The sequence below is a fragment of the Pollicipes pollicipes genome, unplaced genomic scaffold (genome assembly GCF_011947565.3).
Source record: "Pollicipes pollicipes isolate AB1234 unplaced genomic scaffold, Ppol_2.1 Scaffold_4740;HRSCAF=5597_pilon_pilon_pilon, whole genome shotgun sequence".
Classification (NCBI taxonomy): Eukaryota; Metazoa; Arthropoda; class Thecostraca; order Pollicipedomorpha; family Pollicipedidae; genus Pollicipes; species Pollicipes pollicipes.
This window is the reverse complement of record NW_023596545.1, coordinates 34,982,718-35,004,834: the sequence shown is the minus strand read 5'-3', so window position 1 is coordinate 35,004,834 and position 22,117 is coordinate 34,982,718. Positions and strand designations below refer to the sequence as shown.

General features: G+C 48.6%; 1 protein-coding gene across 1 annotated transcript in view; it reads left to right on the top strand.

Annotated features, from left to right (window-relative positions):
* The window catches only part of LOC119098278 (uncharacterized), a 38,262-nt gene that overhangs the window by 14,195 nt on the left and 1,950 nt on the right, over positions 1-22,117 (top strand). The window contains exons 14-19 of the mRNA XM_037221199.1: positions 3,281-3,430; positions 5,607-5,683; positions 6,210-6,414; positions 9,055-9,206; positions 21,068-21,268; positions 21,810-21,911. Of these exons, the coding sequence (XP_037077094.1) occupies positions 3,281-3,430; positions 5,607-5,683; positions 6,210-6,414; positions 9,055-9,206; positions 21,068-21,268; positions 21,810-21,911 (887 nt within the window). The remainder of the gene's footprint in view (positions 1-3,280; positions 3,431-5,606; positions 5,684-6,209; positions 6,415-9,054; positions 9,207-21,067; positions 21,269-21,809; positions 21,912-22,117) is intronic.

Below are 22,117 nucleotides of genomic sequence, written 5' to 3'. Positions count from 1 at the left end.
GCGCTGTAGAGGACGCGCGTGTGGTGATGGTGCCTCGCTGGCGAACGCGATGAGGGAAAGGGTGTGATGCATGACTGCGCACGGGTACGCCGTTGGGGCTTGCACCGCCCGTGGCGTAGACCGCTGGAGTGGTAACGGATGCTGGTCGTGGTCGTTCTCAAGCGGTCATAGTTTTCGCTGTAGTACTGTTGATCCGAGGAGTGGATGGTGGCGACCGGGAGCACCCTGCAATAACCCATGTGCGTTACCCTGTTGACGCCAGTTTCGTTTTGGCCCCTCGAAGATGTGGAAGGTATTGGGTCATTTGTGTACTGTGAATTTGCGTGTTAAGTTCTTGAAGGTGTATAGTTAGCGTGAGCTGGAGAAAGGCACAGAAACCTGTCCTCGCATAATTGTGAAGCCTATATATATATATATATATATATATATATATATATATATGTATATGTCCTGTGGTATACTCATAGAAGCTCTGCTTGTGTGATATTTGGATGGCACTTGGCGTTAAGAGCATACATAAACATTTCACGCAAGGGTAATCACTTCGTTGTAAACGCAAACAGCAACCATCGCTAATTTCTCGGACGAGAGACTAACGATGAGTTGAGATCGAGGGAGGGTGCGGAACTTCTGATCGTTTAGCTCATTGTTAGGCAGTGTCATCTGCAGTTTGGTTATCATTCTCAGCTGAATGTCCTGCGCTGTTAGTCTACGTGCTTGCTTGTCTTGTCGCGTGGCTTACATAAGGGTATGCGTCCAACTGACGCCTCAGTTCTCTCAAGGTGTAGAGAGCGATATCAACGCAACGGTCCCCGTGCTATACGCATACACGCTGTTGCTCGTTTCGGCACTGAGATGAGCGGCATTCCGAAGGGACTCCTTGGAGTCGATTGGCGTGAAGAGCGTGGCACTGCAAGGCAAGAGTGCCGTCTGACAGTCAATTGATCGATTTTGGAACGCCCCTGGACCGACCAAATTACGATCTTGTACCGTGCTTGACTGATAATAAATCGACAGGCGGTCGGCATGATTTTGTTCGGAGCTATGTCACGAGGATGACCCAAACCGTGATTACCATGGGCAGTAATTAACCCCAGATGTCGCGGCTGACCGCTGTCTCGGAGAGGCCCGTGTGTAGCATTACCTCCCGCGCTGAGCGGACGGGAAACAAGCCGCCGACACAGGGCGTTCAGGTCAGTGCACTCGTGCAGCCGTGCGTGATGATGCAGCGCTCGTGCGCTGGTGCAGCTCACCGTGCACTCCTCACTAGCACTTTGCAGTCCCGAACGAAGTGCAACGGCCCAGGTGGCACTGCTTTCCGAAGTTGGTGGCTTGTTTTTCGCACCGCTCGTAAGGTTCGCCTCCCAGACACGGGCGGCCTCGCCGGTTGCGCCCTTGTCTTGCAGTGAATGGTGTGTGATGCATCTAGCTAGTTGTTCGGAGTCGAAGCATGGCGTTTGCAATGTCTAACTTGAGTCGGTGAAGGTGGTAGTCCTGAAGACCGCCATCCTGCCTTGGGTTTGAATCGAAGCCGACGGGTTTAGTAAATGTCTGTACTGTCTTTACTACATTCGGATCTGCCTAGCTCACTTAAGAATAAATAATGACCGTAGAAAAGCTCAGCATGCCCCTTTAACTTAGTCGAAATTTAACGCCGGTAATCCAGTGCGTAGATAAATGTATGCTGTATGCACCATTAGATTGGTTTTCCTGTAACCCTCCGCCTGTTATCTACTGGATTTTGGGCATACCCTCCCGCTGTTCATCAAAATCGAACCGCTCACCAGTTTACAGTCCACTCTCCATTTGCAACAGCGTGGTCTCATAGTTCCCTCAACAGTGGCGACCACGCGCTAACCCACTCTGGTTGCATAATCATGATTTCACCCGATATGTTGACGGCCTCTTGCCAGCGTCATTAATGCATTGCATTGTGTGACGAAGGGCTAGGCATGAATCTAAAAAATTAATTGTTTAGTACGGAGGCTAACAAAAAATGACCCCTCGTTACTTGAAGTTAAGCGCACAAAACGCCAGGCCGTTCGCAAAAATATTTATAAGTCTAAACCAGCATGTTTGCATTTCGCTACCAATGAGACGCCTGGCAAGGTGTCGATGCGTATGGTAACGAGCGAGGTGGCACAGACGTGGCGTTTTCCCAGTGTGCACGGTGTCCAAACCTAGGCGAAAGGGGCCAGATACCTGCGGGATCCCGTACAGCGGCGTTTGATGATCACCGCATTGGAATGCCTATTTTGTGCGGGGTTTAGGCCCTGGAGGGGTCGCCACGCAACATTGGCCGATCACGTGGCATGGCAGCTGGCTGGCAGGAAATCTGGCAGGGTTAAACAGATTAAATAGCAGATTATGATCGTGACACATCTCGAAAAAAATAATTTGAAAATATCACAATGTACCACCTGAGTCACCAGTGGGCGGTACAGGAAGCCCTTCATCAACGTTCTACGATATCTGTGCTACCCACAATGAGTATGATATATTCGTAATGGGTGCCTGCGAGTACGTGCCGCGAGAAATGACGGACAGGCTTATAACAATGTGCCAAACTTATGTCCATTGTATGAATGGTACCATGACATTTCGAACTACATCTATGTAGGCAAGAGAGCACCAGAAAGCCAAATTCGTGACGGTGCATGTCATTAGCACCAAATCATTAAAAACGCTTTCACCAAGGCTTTGTTCCTTCGTTAAAAATGGCGGAGCCCGGTTACCGCTGTATGAATGACGTCACCCTAGTAAAAATAAAACCTAGTTGCGCACCTGCGAGAGCGGAAACAAATAAATAGCTGTAGTTTTCGAGCTTAAAACATTGATGTGCATGTTAAACATGTAACAGGTGTGCATGCACCTACAATCGAGTGCATGATTGTGTTTTGTGTGTGGTGTTGTGTGTGTGTGTGTGTGTGTGTGTGTGTTGTGTGTGTGTGTGGTGTGGTGTGTTGTGTGTGTGTGTTTGTGTGTTTGGTGTGTGTTGTGTGTGTGTGTGTGTGTGTGTGTGTGTGTGTGTGTGGTGTGTGTGTGTGTGTGTGTGTGTGGTGTGTGTGTGTTGTGTGTGTTTGTGTGTGTGTGCGTGTGAGCAAGACGTCATGTGTAAGCGATGTTTGGGCTCAGAAAATTGACGGCTTCATTGACGCATTGACAAAGAGTTTGTGTGATGTGAAGAGCTGGAGCTACTGAAGATCTCCCTACAAAATGTGTAATGTGACCCCCAATGTCGCTCATTTCGTGTATTGAATTCTGCTTTCATTTCCGACAGGTACCGTAATGAAGCCGAAACCTGTGCGAAAGAAGAGGAGCGAAGGCCCTCAAGGGAAAGAAGACGGAGGAAAACAGGGGGTTAAAGGGAAGGGTAAGAAGCGTTCACCTGGAAGCATGACAACCGAGGAGGGAAAATATCTGATGAAAGGTCAGTAATGCGCCAGGGGACCCTGAGCCCCGTGCCACCTCAAGGTCATATTGTGATGCATGTGATAATGCACGGATGACAGACGAATAATGTGTGAAAGATGATGCGCTAATGCATGATGTAGATGTTAGGATATGATGTATGTAAATGACTGATGTTAGATCCAGATAGATGCGTGATGATTTAGAAGTAAAGATGCATGATGATGTAAAATGTATGAAAAGATGCAAGATGGTGTAAGGTGTGGGTGAATATGTATGCAGATGCATAGTGTATGCTTGATGTACGATGCAACATGTACATGATGAAAAATGTATAGAGGGTATGATGATGATGTAGATGATGTATGACGATGATGATGTATGTATATGCACATGAATGATGTATGATGTCCGCACGCATATATGCATGTATGGCGTAGGGTATATGCGTGGTATATGATGTGTGTGAGATGTATGATGTAAGAATAGATGATATATGATGTTTGCACCTATGATATAAATTATGCAAACGAGATCCTCCACGCCGCGTGTGCAGCAGGCCGAGTTGGCCGCCTCCCATGCATGGCCGCGTGTGCGGCAGGCCGAGTCGGCCGCCTCCCATGCATGGCCGCGTGTGCAGCAGGCCGAGTTGGCCGCCTCCCATGCATGGCCGCGTGTGCAGCAGGCCGAGTCGGCCGCCTCCCATGCATGGCCGCGTGTGCAGCAGGCCGAGTTGGCCGCCTCCCATGCATGGCCGCGTGTGCAGCAGGCTGAGTCGGCCGCCTCCCATGCATGGCCGCGTGTGCAGCAGGCCGAGTCGGCCGCCTCTCATGCATGGCCGCGTGTGCAGCAGGCTGAGATGGCCGCCTCTCCCGCACGGCCGCGTCTAGCAAGGCGCAGCAGGGATGCGTCGGGAGCAGCTCCTAATGAAACCGCTTGACTGGGTATCGCACCCACCCGTGATGCGCTCCCATTGGCTGCTTTTAAAACCACCGCGCTGGTATCGCCAGCTTGTGGCGATCAATGCCGATGTCACTTGGGGTCAATGTTGATGGCATAAAAATGGTTAAGACCGCGGCACTCGCAAGGTCGGTTCTGCCTTCACACCGGGCACAGCAGGCGCCTCGCCGCATTATAGTAGAATACATATATATATATATATATATATATATATATATATATATGCGTGCATATGTATGTGTATATGTAACGATATATGTATATATGTATCTACACACACACGCACATATATATATATATATATATATATATATATATATATATATATATATATATATATAAATATACTTATGCGTGTGGCCCTCAATAATTATTATGTGCAGACTTTTGACCTGATCGTCATGATAACGAGTCTGTCGAAAATTTTCGACCACGGCGCTGCTTATAGCGATGGCAAGTAATGTTCTGTGATGTTGTTCCTAGCTTTTATTTCCGTGGCTCTTGACCTCACGTCATGGTGCTAGGCCGGTGACTTACGCTTAAACGTTTTCCCTCACGTCACTTGGTGAAGTCGTGGTACATGTCATGTATCCGAAATGAGCATTTGCATCGCGTATTTTGCTGTCCAATGTCATTGCATTTAAGGAGGAGTATGCTATTTTTCAGCATACTTATTTGGAAAAAGCATTTTGGTAAACCCTAAGGAGCAGTTGTGCTTAATGATTTTGTCTACTATATGTTGCGCTACAGCATATAAAAAACAAACAAATATGGTGATGCGTCGTTCAAATTGCGTCATCAACGTTTCGGCCCTACACTTCTTAATTACTTTGCAGCTCCAGATCGCATTTCTGGAATGGGCGACCTTGGCGCATGCAAGACATTCAAGCAAGATATTTATTGAAGCTCTCGGGACTGTACGCGAGGTTTTCACGTGGATCTGGTCCAAAATTGGCATGAAAATTGGCATGATAAAGCGGGGTGGCGTAGCATATTTTGAATTGGGAGCTATTGCCAAGGATTTCTAGATAACAGGCGTTACGAAAAACAATCAGGCACATCTTATCTAGTTATGAGAGAAAAGTAAAAAAAGGTGGGGCATTGCCTTTCAACAACGACTTAACCACGTGCAGGTATGTCGCACACCGCGAACACGTTGCACTGCACAAAATCACAGAACCGGGGCTCCTGCGATCGGCGCCGGCCTGTGTGACGTGACGAACCCGTGCCGGCAGAGGTGGGCGGCCCGCTGACCGAAGCGCTGAAGGCCGTCTCGAAGCAGAAGCCGCGTGACCCGATCAAATTCATGGCGGCGCTGCTGTACCGGCGGGCGGCGGATGGCGGGCGCTCGGCCGCGCTGAGCGCCGCCGAGCCGCCGCTGGCCGGTTCCGACCTGCAGACGCTGCTCCGCCGGGTCAGTACGCCGCCCACCCCCGGGCGGGGACCATTGGGTCACCGGCGGCGGCCCGCGGCGCCAGGCACTTTGAAAAAGATCATACGGTTCGGTGTCAAATGCAACACATACCGTATTCGTTTCGGCGTAGCATTGTGATAATGCGAGGGAAGGAGCGTAATGAAATATGTGGATCAAAACGCATTTTTAGCTCAATGATTTCCATTATTCACCTTAGCAAATTCACGGCAAGTGGATGAGCCGTGGGTGGGCATGCTCCATATTTCCACAACTGTGCCGATTTAAGAGCCGTGCGGCTCTGCAACAGAGTTGGCCTCACTAGTCTGATGGTGCGACATTCGTATTTCGTATTAGAGGAATCTCCATCGGCACGGGCCGCCTGACGACCCCTCCCCTCCCCTCCCCTGCCGCGGCCGTCGTGCAGGACGACCGCGGCCGGTCGATCCTGCACTTCGCCGCCGAGCGGTCCCACCCCAGCCACGCCCTCGGCCGCCTGCTGGACCAATCGGCGCTGAGCCTGGCCGACCGGGACGAGGCATACCGGACGGCGCGGGACGTGGCGGCGGCCGCCGGCCAGCACGAGAACGTGGCCGCGATCGACGCCTGGCTGACCGGCCTGGCTGCCGCCGGTGAGACAGCGTCCAGCGCAGCCGGCGCTGGGAGGTAGTCACCCTGGCAACATCAGGCCACCAACGAGGGGGAAATTCAACACAGCTAGGAGCAGGGGCGGATCTAGATTTATTGGGGGCGAAAACCGTTCTTGAAGATTAACATTTAAAACATCTAGGGACTTTTACACCCATACACAGGTACTCTGATATATATGGCACCACGTATATATGTCATATATATATATATATATATATATTGATATAGATATGTAGATATATAGATATAGATGGATGGATAGATAGATATATGACATCACCCCGGTTTGGTGGCTTGGGGTCAGGTCGCTGTGTCGCGCGCGAAACGGCTGTGTCCGGGAAGTACGACAATCTGTGAGCCGCAGGCAAAGATTGACAATAAAATTAACAGGTCGCTAGGGCATAAAGTCAACAGAATAGCGGGTCCCTCACTTCCCGAAATTGCGATGCAATAGTGGGTTAAAGAGAATGTCCCAGCTTTGGGACATATTTCAAAGACATATTCGGGTGATACTTTAGGACTAGTTACGCCTAATAATAGCACTTGGTGGTTCCACTGCAGTTCTGTCAAGAGATAATAAGGATATCAATTCCTATCGTTTTCCAGCCCAAATTACGCTGCCAACGCTTTGTAACAGCACTACGCTCCTTCGCTGCAATCGTGACCACCGTCGTCATGACAACCACCGTGCGCACATCTACTGCTGGGAATAAAAGAACGTTTGTGATTTGCCCAGCGGGCGAGGGCCTGTTACCGAGAGGCGTGTTGGTTGAAGCCTGAACCAGTGCGTTACATGGATCATTAGGTGCTCTCCTTCCGAAAGCCCAAGTGTGCCTCAAACGAGCCACTGCGGTAAGCGCAACAGGGGAGAAATAAAAGGCAAAGTATAACGTTTCGTTGAATTTGCAGGATAACATAAACACAGTGTTGCAAGCTTTCGTAGCATTTATTACACATACATTTTGACACCATAGGGCGTGGCAAACATTATAAAACACACAAGTTGGGAAAAGCAAGGAAACTGAAATTCCTTTCTTTCATAGTGAGAGATTTATACTGCAGGGCCAGCTACTTCAAATCAAAATTCTGAGCTATTCGAAAGGATTTCGAAAAAGCCAGTATTTTACCAAATCGTTCACGTCTTATGTAACAATAAGCGAAAAGTACAGAAAGGTGGGGTACTCCCTTTATTCCACCAGCAACGAGCTGCTCATGCTAAGCCCGCAGCCGTCGTAAGCTGCGGATTCGCGTTGACTGCTGACACAGTTGATTGCTCTAACAGCAGAAAAACGAGAACTTTATGTAATATTGAGAGTACTTCCCTCTAATATCGCCCAACAAGCGTAAGGGGAGCCCAAAGCAATACTACTGTTCTAAATAATTGTGTCATGAATTTATCTGAGTTTAACTATGCGTGACTACTTTCTAGGTCGCAGGCGATATCTGTTGACGAAACTATTTAGTTGGCGGACAGTTTACAAATATTGCCTTTCCTCGAAATCGCTGGCTGCAATGCGTAAAATGGTCGTACAAAACGTATATTGCCGCATAGACACCAATCGTAATGCCGGAAGTCCAACCTCGGTACAGTGATGAAGTTACTCTTTCCACATTTGTGATGAGGCGAAACGCGTGGTGGAAAGTTCGCCTTTCAGAGTAAAGGATCGTGTATGACTCATTCAATTTTGCTGATGAACTGAACCAATAATCTAAACTAGCGATGCCGCGCAGAAAAAAAAACATGTTGGCCTATTTTATTCCTCGTCATACCTTGAAACCATCAGACCAGGGACATGTGACCCGTGTAGGTTGACCAGTGGGACCCGGTCCTCGTATCGCCAGTACGACAGCGGCTGGAGACCTCGGGTGAGCACAGAAACTTCAACTTGTTGGAAATGTCCGCCGCTAGGTGTTAGCAGAGAGCCAACACCGCAGGGCCCCAGGAAGCTGTAATATCGGGCGTCGGTGTTCTCTCACCTGAACTCTGCGCGCTTATGCATAAAACTGGTTTATGTAATTTTTCGATCATAATTTTTTTTGAAAATGAGCTTTCTCGGGCAAAAAGGAATGTGTGTGTGTGTGTGTGTGTGTGTGTGTGTGTGTGTGTGTGTGTGTGTGTGTGTGTGTGTGTGTGTGTGTGTGTGTGTGTGTGTGTGTGTGTGTGTGTGTGTGTGTGTGTGTGTGTGCGTGTATCTAGGCGTGGGTGTGGGTGGGTGTGTGGGTGTGGGTGTGGGTGCGGGCGTAAGTGTGCATTACATACACATTATATTTTTCGCCCTGTTTCGATCAACGCTAGCGTTCGATCCACGGGTGCCTCACAACTTTGTAAATCCCCGAGGAAATCTTACAGTAACTCGTGGTTGATTATTTAGTTGTCATTTGGTCATTTATAACAAATGACTATTGTCATTTGATATGAATATCCGCATAGTACGCCGAATTGAGCCATACAGTCGTTGAGATCATGTGATATTACGTTTAGGACACCATTTCGATGGCAAGGGAGCGTGACTCCTCACGTGCATAGAGCGTTTTTCTGGCGTCGACTGTGCCTGTCCATAGTAAGCCTGACGCCTGCGCCTGCCATCACGCGCCTGACACCTGAGCCTGCTGGCCGCCAGGCAACACGGCACGCCTGGAGCAGCTTCTGCTGGGCGGCTACGACCGACTGCTGGGTGCCGAGAACGCTGACCGTGCCAACATCCTACATGTGGCCGAGCAGGAGGCCGACGCCACTACCGCTCGCTTCCTGCGCGGCGTCTTCGGCTTCGAGGTGGGCGGCGGCGTACGGCCAGGGCCGCGACGAGGAGAGAGCTGGGAGTGGGGCGCGGGGTGTCGGGAGGCTGCCCCGGGGACTGAAGCTGCGTGAGCCTGTAAGGGTTTGGGGAGTTCGGAGAGGTCCTTGGGAGTCTGGGAACAGCTGATAACAACGGAGGCTGTGACTACCACTATCCGTGGGGCTGGGGAAGGGGAGCGCTGTGGGAACTTAGGCAGGGCTCGGAAGTCTAAGAGGCCTGAGTCTGGGACCGGCTGTGACCATAACCATGTGGGGGACATCGCAAGGCTGGGGAAGGGGGGGGGGGAGAGAAAGGCATCGAATGTTCGGTGATTTACGGAATGGCTATGACAGTTTGGTATTCTCCACAAGGATAGTCTGAGAAAGCAAAAGCCTGAGCTGGAATGCAATGAGCCGGGGAAGAGCTTTGGGACTCCAGCGTCGACTGAGAGTTTGGCCTTATGTCATGCTAGTTTCACGCGTGCACGTGTGGCACTCGCGAAATGTTCGCAAAAGTTCGTCACCTGGGTACCGGCAGCTGGTGCAAAAGCGGCACCAGCTGTTACACAAAGGTATGCAGCCTGGCGGCTATGAGACTGCCAGGAAAATTTTGGGCCCAAGTTAAGACAATGAACCCCGGCATTAACGCTGGCACTGCAAGTTTTAGGGACTCCCTCATCTTTAATGTGCATCAAGTAGACAGAACATTAACGAGAATCAATTTTCAACACACCAACAACGACATACTCAACCCGCTTGCTTAATTAAAGAAAGCAACGGGAGTATTAATGCCATACTGGCACTTAACAAGTAACGCCGTTGTCAGGGGAGACACGGTGCTCTTTCTTTCTCTCTTTCTCTCTCTCTCTCTCTCTCTCCCCTCCTCTCTCTCTCTCTCTCTCTCTCTCTCTCTCTTCTCTCTCTCTCTCTCTCTCTCTCTCTCTCTCTCTCTCTTCTCTCTCTCTCTCTCTCTCTCTCTCTCTCTCTCTCTCTCTCTCTCTCTCTCTCTCTCTCTCTCTCTCTCTCTCTCTCTCTCTCTCTCTCTCTCTCTCTCTCCTCTCTCTCTCTCTCTCTCTCTCTCTCTCTCTCTCTCTCTCTCTCTCTCTCTCTCTCTCTCTCCTCTCTCTCTCTCTCTCTCTCTCTCTCTCTCTCTCTCTCCTCTCTCTCTCTTCTCTCTCTCTCTCTCTCTCTCTCTCTCTCTCTCTCTCTCTCTCTCTCTCTCTCTCTCTCTCTCTCTCTCTCTCTCTCTCTCTCTCTCTCTCTCTCTCTCTCTCTCTCTCTCTCTCTCTCTCTCTCTCTCTCTCTCTCTCTCTCTCTCTCCTCTCTCTCTCTCTCTCTCTCTCTCTCTCTCTCTCTCTCTCTCTCTCTCTCTCTCTCTCTCTCTCTCTCTCTCTCTCTCTCTCTCTCTCTCTCTCTCTCTCTCTCTTTCTCTCTCTCTCGCTCTCTCCATATCTGGAACAAGAGCCTCCTGTCTCATAACGGGGGTCTCCCGGTCAATAACGGGTCTTCCTAGTTCATAACGGGTCCTCTTCGTTCAAAATGGGACCCTGTTAGTTCATAACGGAGCATCTAAGCTCAAAATGGGGGCCTCTTTGTCCATCAGGTGGCCCCCTTGTTCCTAACAGATACCTGCGAAGCCTGTAGAGGGCCTCCTTGACACAAAATTGGGTCTCCTGATCTGGGGCATGGGCTACCTGACCTCATTGTCCATAGAGCGGACCTCTGGATGTTGACGAGTTTTCTAGCCCAATTTAGCCTCCACTAGCTCAGCTATGACAGCCTCGATTAGAATTTGGATGATTCATGTGAGCCTTTGTTTAAAATGGCCTCCCAAAGTTTTCTGCCTGCCGAAATGGGGGTTGGGGTAGCTATCCCACTAGCCACCCTCTCCCCGGTGCGCCGTGTCAGCATGTGAGACTAGTGTTGAGTACGTATATGATGCCAGCAATTCTGACAACTTCGTGTGGGCCTGACGTTCAACATATTGATGGCGCACCCTACGAAATGGAACAGCAGTCGGGTCTGGACTGAGAATGTAAGAGGAACGACGAGCGTTACAGAAAACAGACACTTCGTTTCTGTGATGTGATTTACAGAGCAACAGCGCATCTCTGCACAGCTAGTATGATAATGCCAGGGTAGGATTGACATGGTACGGTGAATTGTCAATCCCCGTTCTACGGACGATCCCACGCCTCCACCACACAGTCGTGGGTGTTTTGCGATAATCACTTACGTGGTGTTTGTGGATAATCACTGTTGTGGTGGTGTGATAATTATGTGGATAATCACTTATGTGGTGGTGTTTTGCGATAATCACTTATGGAATACAGCATCTGGACAAGATACAAATGCATTCCACATTTCGTTGGCTGGTCAGGATGTCGTTCTTCATGTTAAATTTAACGTTTAACGGGTGCATACGGAACGCTTTATTCGTACATGCTTCGCGTGTCTGATGGTCTCCATGCGACAGTTTCGCGGTGCCGGTTTGCTTGTCATTAATTTGAATTGTCCTGAACTCGGCTGATGTTTCCAGTCATACTACTTAATCCAGTAGAGGACGGTGCCAGCTGTGGGACAGAGGCCCTTGACCCAAGGGGTTTTAACTGGCTCTTGGGGGCCATTGTCGTAAGCCACCAGTGTTCCGAACCACCGTCTGACTTCAGTGGAAGGTGTCATAGTTAGAAGTGGACGGCGTTCTGCAGTCACGTGAGCCTTGTTTATACGGGGCACTATTAGATTGAAGGCGTCCGATCCTTGCGGCCAGCTGCCGTACCGATGGGCTAAGTAGACACCTTTCCTTTGATCCCTTGTTGACATGAGCCTGTGCGTCTTTGGCGACACAAACAATCCACCCCACTGTCTACGCCTTTGTTCTGATTTTCCTTCGATCCGGTAATGAAATTTCGTTTCATCGTTCAAGCTTTTGATATGGTCACCCCAGCTCAGTATGGAATAATCATGAGTCAGTGATGGGGTCATATGGTTTCTTTTGCCGATGTTCGCCAAAGTCCAGCCATAGGACGAGGCTGATGTCAGCAAAAGCGTCCAACCACCACCGTCATGCGTGAAGTCACAATAAACTGGCATGGTCATTCCGCTGAACATGTAAACACCATCTTGATGTTTTCCCCCTTGCGCATTCAGCTCACGACATGATCGCGCACACGCTCTCTTCCCGCCAAATTGATTTGCTTTGGAGTTTTTTTCACACACCTTATCAGGGTCACACGCTTTTTCCATCTTAGTCTTCATTGACGATATCTGCGCGGTAAATGAGCGCTCCAACTGTGTAAGCAAATCATCCAGAGCATTCTCGTCTTTACGACTTGCACCATGACGGCATCTTCGAAACTCTTCCAGCCACGACAGGTAATCGGAGAGTTCAGATTCATGCTTGTATGCGCCTCGTAATACCCATGACGAGCGTACAGCTGAACATGAGTTTCGTATTGCACTCTTTTGCCCAGCAAATCCCTCTTTGAATGTATTGCGCAGCTTTTGAACTACATGCCTGCTGTTAACATGGGCACGAATACCTCCACTGACAAGAACGAGGCTAAGAATAAAAGACAAGAAATGCATGGCTGTGCTCGTACACGGAAGATCTGAATTTTCAAAGCCGAAAATCTACTCGCTGGTCACTTTGAAGTTTAAAAAATAGGCGCCATGACCACTGACTTAAACATGCAAGGTAAGGACTATGACGCGCGCTAGAACCACGAATATCTACGCCATGTAACTTCGTGCCTTTAACAAAAAGCTTACAGCGTTTAAAAGTCTAAAAGTAAGAGTATTGGGCTTCGGATTTCCCTGTCGCAGACTATCTTTTTAAACATGCGTCTGCTAGCAATTTAAACGGCTGTTTTACGAGACAGAAGCATGTGAAATAATTTCCAAGCCACCATCATTTGGAGGGATCCGGAGCTCGAACACAATTATAATGTGCTAGGACGTCGACCGATTGAAATCATACGCATGCACCAAATAATCTTACTCCGGGAACACAACGTGTGTACCCGAAACACATCTTGGATATGCCTGCAATGCAGCGTATGTCCGGGATCGAAATGTGTTGATCCTGGTGCTTTTCTAAGTTTTCAACTCCGGACGGATTGCAGAAGTCGTAGTATAGCACGAAGGCCTTAATGGATCACATGGAGTCAGTTTTAAAGCTAAAAACTACCTTCCGTGCCTGAGAGGCAGCTTTGCTAGCTGACCCCCAACCGATTTGAAAAAGTGAGATTCCTGCCTGTTAGCCATAAAAGTTGCTTCCTAAGCTGAGAAAACTGACTCCAGTTTTGCAACACGTGACCCTTCAAGACTATCGTGCGATGCCAAGGCTCTTGCAATTCGTTCAAAGCTGAAAACATATACAAAGCTAGCAGGATCAATGCGCTTTGATCTCGAACATAACATCATTGCAGACATATCCGAGATGCGTTTTGGGTGCACACTTTTTGCTCTGGCGATAGGATAATTTGATGTATGCGTGAGAAGGATTTCAACCAGTCGTGGTTGCAGTCGTTATATTCCCATACAAACTTGGAATTGCTCCGAATGATGGTGCCATGGAAATTCGCTCAGATGCTCCTCCTGGTAAAAATACCGGTGCAAGCTGCTAGTAGATATCTAGTTGTAGTAGATAGCTAGTTGTTATAAGGCCTTGGTAGATACTTATTTTTAAAGAGATAGCTTTTGTCAGGCAAATTCGAAGCCTCACACTTTTTCTGCTAGGACTTCAACCATTGTAAACTGTTTGATAAATACATAACCTTACATGGTATCTGTCTTTGTGGTTTTGGGTGCGCCATGGTCGTTGCCTCACTTGGTCCTGCCCGATACAGTGTATCGATTATTGTTGAGAAGTAGAAGGTTGCAGAAGTTGAGGCCAGCGATATTCACGGGCATTGCTTGAGGCAGTGGTCATAGCACCTATTCTTCAATCTTCAAAGTGACTTACGAGAGGCTTTTCGGCTTGGCGAACTCAGAACTGCTGTGTACGCACGCAGCAATGCATTTCTTGTCTTCTGTCTTGTCTTGGTCTCGTTTTTGTTGGAGGAGGTATTGGTGTCGATGTTCGCAGCAAGCATGTGGCTCAAAAGCTGCGCAATGCATTCAAAGAAGCATTTTCTGGGCAAAGGAGCGCAATACAAAATTCATGTCTACCTGTACGCTCGTCAAGCTTATTACAAGGCGCATGCAACCATGAATCTGAACTCGCCGATAACCTTTCATGGCTGGATAAGTTTCGAAGAGGCCGTCATGGTGCGAATCGTACATTCAAGAAAACTCTGAATAATTTATTTACACAATGGGAGCGTTCAGTTACCTCACTGATACCGTCATTGCAAACTAAGGTGGAAAACGCGTTGTGTAAGCCTGTAAAGGTGTGTGAAAAATCCCCAAAGCAAATCAACTGGACGGAAGGAAAGCGCGTGCGAGATCATGTCGTGAGCTGAATGGGCAAAAGGACATATATAAAGATGGTGTTTACATGTTCAGTGGAATGGACGTGCCAGTCTACTGTGACTCGACGCATGACCATGGTGGTTGGACGCTTTTGCTGGCATCCGCTTCCTCCAATGGCTGGACTTTGGCGAACATCGCAAACGAAACCATCAGAATCCATCACTGGCTTATGATTATTCCATACTGAGCTGGGGTAACTATATCAAAAGCTTGAACAAGGGAGCGAAATTTTGTTACCGGATCGAAAGAAAATCAGAACGAAGGCGTAGAAAGTGGGGTGAATTGTTTGTATCGCCAAAGACGCACAGTCTCATGTTAACAAGAGATCAAAGGAAAGGTCTCTTCACATACTCACGGTTCGGCAGCTGGCGGTATGGACTGAACTCCTTAAGTCTGATAGTACCCCGTATAAACAAGGCTCACGTGACTGCAAACCGCCGTCCACTTCTAACTATGACACCTTTCACTGTAGCCAGACGGTGGTTCGGAACACTGGTGGCTTACGACAATGGCCCCCAAGAGCCAGTTAAAACCCCTTGGGTCAAGGACTTCTGTCCCACAGCTGGCACAATCCTCTACTGAATTAAGTAGCACGGCTGACAACATCAGCCGAATTTGATGACAAGCAAACTGGCACCGTGGAACGGTCAGATTGAGATCTGCCACTAGACAGATAAAGCATGCACGGAAATAGTCTTCCGTATGTACCCGTTAAGGCGAAATTCTGATATGAACAACGCAATACCGTACAGCTAACAACGAATCTTAAAATGCAATTGTTGTCCATGTGTCGTCGTCCATTTGTTGTCCATTTGTCCATGTATCGTCCAGGTGCCGTATTTCATGAGTGAATATCGTTAAAATGCTCACACTAAACGGGCAAATATGTATTGTATTGTATTGATGTGTTGTATTGCATGTATTGTATATATGTATGCATGTATTGATGTATTGATGTGGGCAAAATGTTAACGACCATCAAGTACACCTATCGCACACAGATCCATCCTGCTGTATCGTTGGAGGCATGTTCCAGAGCATTTTACCGTCATCAGCAAAGTGTGGTCGCTCTCATTGCTAATGCCATACCCTGAAGAATCTTACGGCAAAATCCCACGACTGCGCGGCGGAGGCGTGGGACTGTCCCGTGGAGCGGGAAGGGACAAGTTTACAATGCCATGTTGATTCTCCCCGGCATCACCACACTAGCTGTTCAGACATGCGCTGTTGTTCTGTACATCACATCACAGAAACGACGTGTCTGTATTCTGTGACGCTCGCCGTTCCTCCTACGTTCTCAGTCCGGACCGGACTGTTGTTTCTCTGCGTAGCAGGCGCCGTCAAGAGTTTGAACGTCAGACCCACATGAAGTTGTTAGAATTACTGGCATCATATACGCACTCAACACTAGTCTCACAGACGGAGACAGCGCACCAGGGGAGAGGGTCAGATGGGCTAGTCACCCCAACGATCTAATTTAATTAACGACAATCTCAACGACTTTTTAGCAGCTCAAGCAAGCTGGGCCGGTTGGTGCCGGGGGAGGGGGGAGGGGGGGGGGGAGGAGATAACAACGTCGGAAGTAAAGGGCTCGAGAAAAACGTTGTGAGAACATTGTCTTACGAATGTTGCGTGGCGCGAGCTAGATGCGAACATAGCATGGACACGGCAGGCCAAAACGACAAACCGTATGTATGATATGATGAACCGTATGATCGTATTTCACGAAAGTGAAATATTCTCTTTGAAATCTGCTTTGTATGGATAAAATCATTTGTCGGAATGGGTGTTGGCTACTAGGCGATTCATGAACACTATGGATACATCCACTTTCCACCAAGTGTGAAAATTCATTGATGCCATTCATTTTTCGCGTTATCTCATCCTCTTAAAACCATCTGTGGCAATATCGGCGAAGTCAGAAAGCTTCTAGGGACTGTGCATCAAGCCCAAAATTTGCGATTCGTTTGAAAAATGTTGGAAGATCTGACAAGTTTGCTTCTAGATGCACGCACACATGAGGTACGGCGTCACCATCGTGTAGATGGTAATGCCTTCAGTTAGTTACTCAGCCTTCATTTTATATCAGTTTTATTGATGGACCCTGGCCTAGTTGACCTTTTGGGTCAAGTTGAAGTGTCACATTTTGCATATCTTTCGAAATGACACCATTATGCCTATGTCGATGCAGAACAATTAAGCAGACGCTGGGTTTCCTTGCCGTTACTCCAACAGACACCACGTGACTGTTGGTGCTCCTCCCTAGCTAGACACACACTTCTACCATGTCAAGTTAAGTTCAGCTCACGGTAGTTGGAGGGATGTTAAGGTTATACCCTTCGCTCTCGTTATTATCATTAGTAAGGTAGAAACGGGTTCTGTCGGCTCCGCAAATCAGCGTCCTTTTCAAATTAGACCGCGTGTCGTTTGCATAGTTATCTCGGGAACAACTTTTTGCGAATTCAGTACGAGATGGCAGTAACATGTGTCATGTTATGGTGCCTGTCACACAAGAAAATTGCATGGTATGCTTAACCAGATTGAACGAAGCGGCCTGCTGATGCGCACATGGCGAGTATGATTGTTTGGGACATGCGTTTAAAAATTTTAAGTTTATCATCCAAACAATAGATTGTTTGGAAAATGTATCCACCACTGGAAAATTTCTAGCACAACGGAACTTGCCAATGCCTACGTAATTGAAATGTCGATGGCATTACAGGTAAGCACGAGTGTCGCTTTGTATTCGTTTGAAAGGATCCTGCTACCACAACCACGACCTACAACCACGTGTTTCGCAACATCACGAATCTTGTCAGAATAACCTCAGCGCTTTTCAGAATTTAACCTTCCGCCACGACGATTTGTCTGCGCGGCAATACACGCTCTTTTTGCGAGTATTTCACGCATTGGCACCAATTAGTACGGAGAAGGCTATCTCTCTATATATCAAAAGAGTATCTTTCTATCGATGGAGGCCAACAAGCTTTGTCCACGAGATGTCACATGTGACCTTAAAAGCAGCCAAGCGCAATTAGACTAAAATGAATGTACGACACTATTGATTGGAACAGTAGATTTGTTTTTGACACCCGTTACGTTTTTCGGGGCCATAGTAGGGAATTGTTTGAGCTTCATCTGCAATCCTGAGCACCCCTGCAATCCTGTGGTCAATGAGCTTACCTTTTATCTCCGTTCTTTTACCACGGTTGATAACTCAACGATTCGGGATGAAATGAAACTCTCAGACTGTACGGGAGAAGAGCTTCACCGCGTGCGGCACACGATGATCCAATTAAATAATATGCAATCTTACGTATTGAAGTCAAATGTATGCTGTATCATGATGTCACTGGCGTGCGCCTGAGGCCACCCCTGCTCGCGCCGCCAGTGCTGCTGCACCTTGGTACGCCGCTGCCCCGACTGGCGGTGTACTGCCTGGGGCGCCGCCCGCCGGGGTCGGCGCCGCCCGCTCGCCTCGCGGGTTAATACAGCTGCCATTTCGCAGCGCTCGTGTCTGGTCTGGGCAGACAGAACACGTAAGACTTGAATATGGCGCAGCCGCATTGAACCTAGAGTAAGCTTAAGCAAGCGTGAGCAGCACATTAATTTAAGCAGTGTGAGTTGTGAAGCAAGTCGAGATGCCTGGATTTCGTCCTCCTGAGGAATTCGACTTCACATCGCCTGAGAGGTGGCCGACCTGGCGTGATCGGTTCGTCCACTGCAGACTGGTATCGGGACTGCACAAAGAGGACGGTGACGTTCAAGTACCTGCGTTGATTTACAGTATGGGTCCGCAGGCTGAGCATATCGTACCAACATTAAAGCTTACTGCTGAGCAGAAGGAGGATTTTGAAGTTGTTGTCTCAAAGCTAGACGGGTACTTCATTCGGAAAAGAAACTTTATTGCAGAGCGTCACAACTTCAAGCTTAGATCTCAAAGCTCAAGCGAGACTAATGAATCGTACATCAGAGCTTTGTTCTCTCTAGCTGAGCACTGCAGCTTCTCTGACGCTGATGAGCGTATCCGAGATCGTCTCACCTCAGGAATGTCTGACAGGAAGCTGTCCCATAGAACTCAGCTGAAGTCACTAGAGGAGGAAGTGTCTGTAAATGCCGTCACTTCGATGATGCGTAATGTCGAGATCGTGAACGGCCGTGACAGCTCTGGTCCGCCTGACATCAGTAGGGTTTGTGAACCGGCGCAGCACAGGCAGCTGCGCCAGCAGCACCAGCAGTACAGACGTCAACAGCAGCCTTCCACCGCGCAACGGCAACAGCATAGTCAGCGTGCCGACTTTTCAACAGCATGCAGATACTGTGGAAGAGCGCGTCATGCGTCTCCGAAAGATTGTCCTGCTAAGGGAAAAATCGAAAAATCACACGATGATGGAATTAAATAATATGCAATCTTACGTATTGAAGTCAAATGTATGTTGTAGACTGGTCATTTATCCCTTTCTTATGCTGATAAAAAGAATGAAATGGAATTACGTGGAATTACACTGGGTTACATGATATGATGTAGGCAGCATCCATTTAACGGAAGTGTACATGCACCTCAGGCGGGCAACAACAGTTTGATAATAAGGATTATGTGGCAGTCCCTTCAATACCACATGCCTTTTCTACGATACAGCTACAGCAACGGCAACAGCATAGTCAGCATAGTCCTTATCGTGATTGTTACGGCGCATTTTCGTATGTCATTGAAGCAGTTTGGTTTAAGCGTGAATCCCATACAGATATTGGTCAACGCGAATTGTTCGTTATGAGTTGTCGAACATAACTGAGTATTGTCGAACATCATTGAATATGATTATTTTGTTGGTTTCGACTGTTGATGCTATGACATAGTTGCATTGAAAAATGTGGACCGACGTCAAATCACCGAACGACAAAACTTGCCGTTCTCCACTTGTGAGACACGGAAAAATCATCACGTGAAAAAAGCAACGCAGTAAGTAAGTAAAAGACAACACACAGCACCGCTTTACATGGACGCGTTGTGCTTTCTATCCAAACATCAAAGTGGTGTAGGTTATGTAATTTGGCCGGGTGGGTTGGCCACCAAACACCGTCAGTGGATTTGTTAATGCATTCGGATGTTAACGCTCATAGACACAAAACATGTTTGTTTGTTAAATGTAGCAGCGTAGCTGCCAACAGTAAAACACCACTTCCCTCGTAAAAAGCCGCATTTGCGGTCACCGCTAGCTACCGATCCGTTTGATTTATTTGCCATACGTAACCTCAATGTGTGGGAAAGGTTTCAGTCGTGTTGATAGCTCAGTTGGATTGAGCGTCCGCCTTTTCATTCATGCATCCGTGGCGAGCTAGGCTTAAGTTGCATTATGCACTGGCTGTTTGCCTCTAACTGAGATGTCCCATGGCATGTCGCAACAGCCGCGCCCACGTTCAGACAATGTTAGAGGGCAGGACTGAGCGTGTCGAGCATTGTGGCTCGCAAAGTTTTCCCCGCAGACTCCTGCCGGCGACCCGGGTTTTCACGATCGGACGGTGGGGTAGCGCTCACACGAGCACTTTTTGGCTGGGACACTGATCTCTGAAATATATTTCTTCAAGGCCTTAATATTTTAACTCGCCTAGAGCAACCAGCTTGGGCATATTAAAAGAATGAATATAAAATGAAAGCTGTACAACTTCTGTGCGCGGTCGTGACACCTACATGTTAATACAGCAATGTTTACGTTTTTGGAAGCATCTTGTAAAGTTTAGCAAAATTCTCGCAAAAAGGCTTGTTTGGCGCGATAGTGACCGCTAACGTGTTTGTCATTTTGTTGATTCTGGTACTAATATGCTCAGAAGGAGCAAAATGATTATAAAAGATACCACGCCTACCCACTGAAAGCAAAGTGAGCAGCCATCATGAATAGTCATGTCAGCCAATACCTTCTCCCTGTGAAACAACCATTTTCGAGCCTACTAAACTTCTACGAAACAAAGGATGCCATCGGGGTGTTACGGCATGGCTGTGACGAGGTGTTAACATTGCGGATGGTATAATTGTTGGGACTGTCGCCCTCGTCTTGTGCGTCAGCATACGCGCAGTGTTTCAGATAGCCAGTTCCCGACCGTCGTCAGGGTTGCCGGTTGATCTGGGAAAGGCGGACTGGTGAACGACTTCCTGAGCCTTGTATACATAACGTGAAAATGTGGTAATGCTGTGCCCATAAGCTATGACAAATTCCTTGTCAAACCCAGACGGACAGCGTTATGAACATAAGACTGAACCGTGATTTTGCCGTTCACTCCCAGCTGGCGTAAGTTGTGTAAGTCGTGGCCTTCCTGAGCCACCAGTGAGCCTGCCCGGCCGCGCCTGCCCGCTCGTGTAACTCCTCTTCACGGCGCTTCCCTCGCAGGAGAAGCGCAACTGGGTGTTCGCCGCGGTGCGGGCTGGCAGTGTGGCGCACGTGCGGCAGCACCTGGACGACCCGCGGCTGGCGGTGGCCCGCGACTGCCGCGGTCGCACGCCCCTCCACACGGCTGTGCTCGGTGAGCACGCCGACATCGTCCGCCTCATCGCCAGCAAGTACCCGCACGCCGTCGACTTGGGTGACAATGTGAGTGGGCCGGCGCCGCCGGGGCCTCTCAACGGGGTTTTGCCAGATATCCACAGTCTTTGGCTGGGCTTCATTGATGTTGAGTGGTTGCATTCTTTAAAACAGGTCGCTAATGATTGCTATTGATAAAAGATTGCAAGAACGGCGCACTGTTGCAGCACCTCGTCGTGCGCATGGTCGCAACGTTAATGCCATCTGCGGAAATCGCAGACTAATTCCTTTGTTTCCTTCGTAATCTCTTCCACTTGTTTTGCACATTGGCAATAATCCCCACTCCCCTGACACGTATCATTCATCACAAAGTCAATATCCCGTCATAAAGCCGGCGCCTGCACCGGTGTTTCCGCTGCGGAGGGTTCCCCCGGGTAGGCTCGCCGCTTCCACTCAGCCGTGGCCAGCCGGCGCAAGGACCCCTCGCTGTCTACGCAGCGATAGTGGCACACCCGGGAGAGGCAGCTGTCTTGTAAAATCAAGCTGCTGCTCTCTGACGGCGTCAGTTGTCCCCTATGACTTGGAATAAAGATAGCTGATGTCCCCTCAGATGGAGCGGACACCAATGCACTACGCCATGGGAATGAGTCAGGTGGAAACCATCGGCAAAATCCTGCTCGACGCTGGGGCATCCCGCCAAGTGAAAGACCTGGTACGCCATGCTAGATATTTTCAGATGCCGTGTGAACCAGGCTTCGATTACGGAGATTTGTCTGCTGAACTATCCTGAACTGCATGACTTCATCCGCTTGTCAGTAGGTTATCAGTAGGTTATCAGAAATTCATACGCTTATCAGTAGGTTAGGGTAGCTCCTCATCAGGCTTCCAATGGCCTTTTCGTTCTCTGGTCTGCTTTCT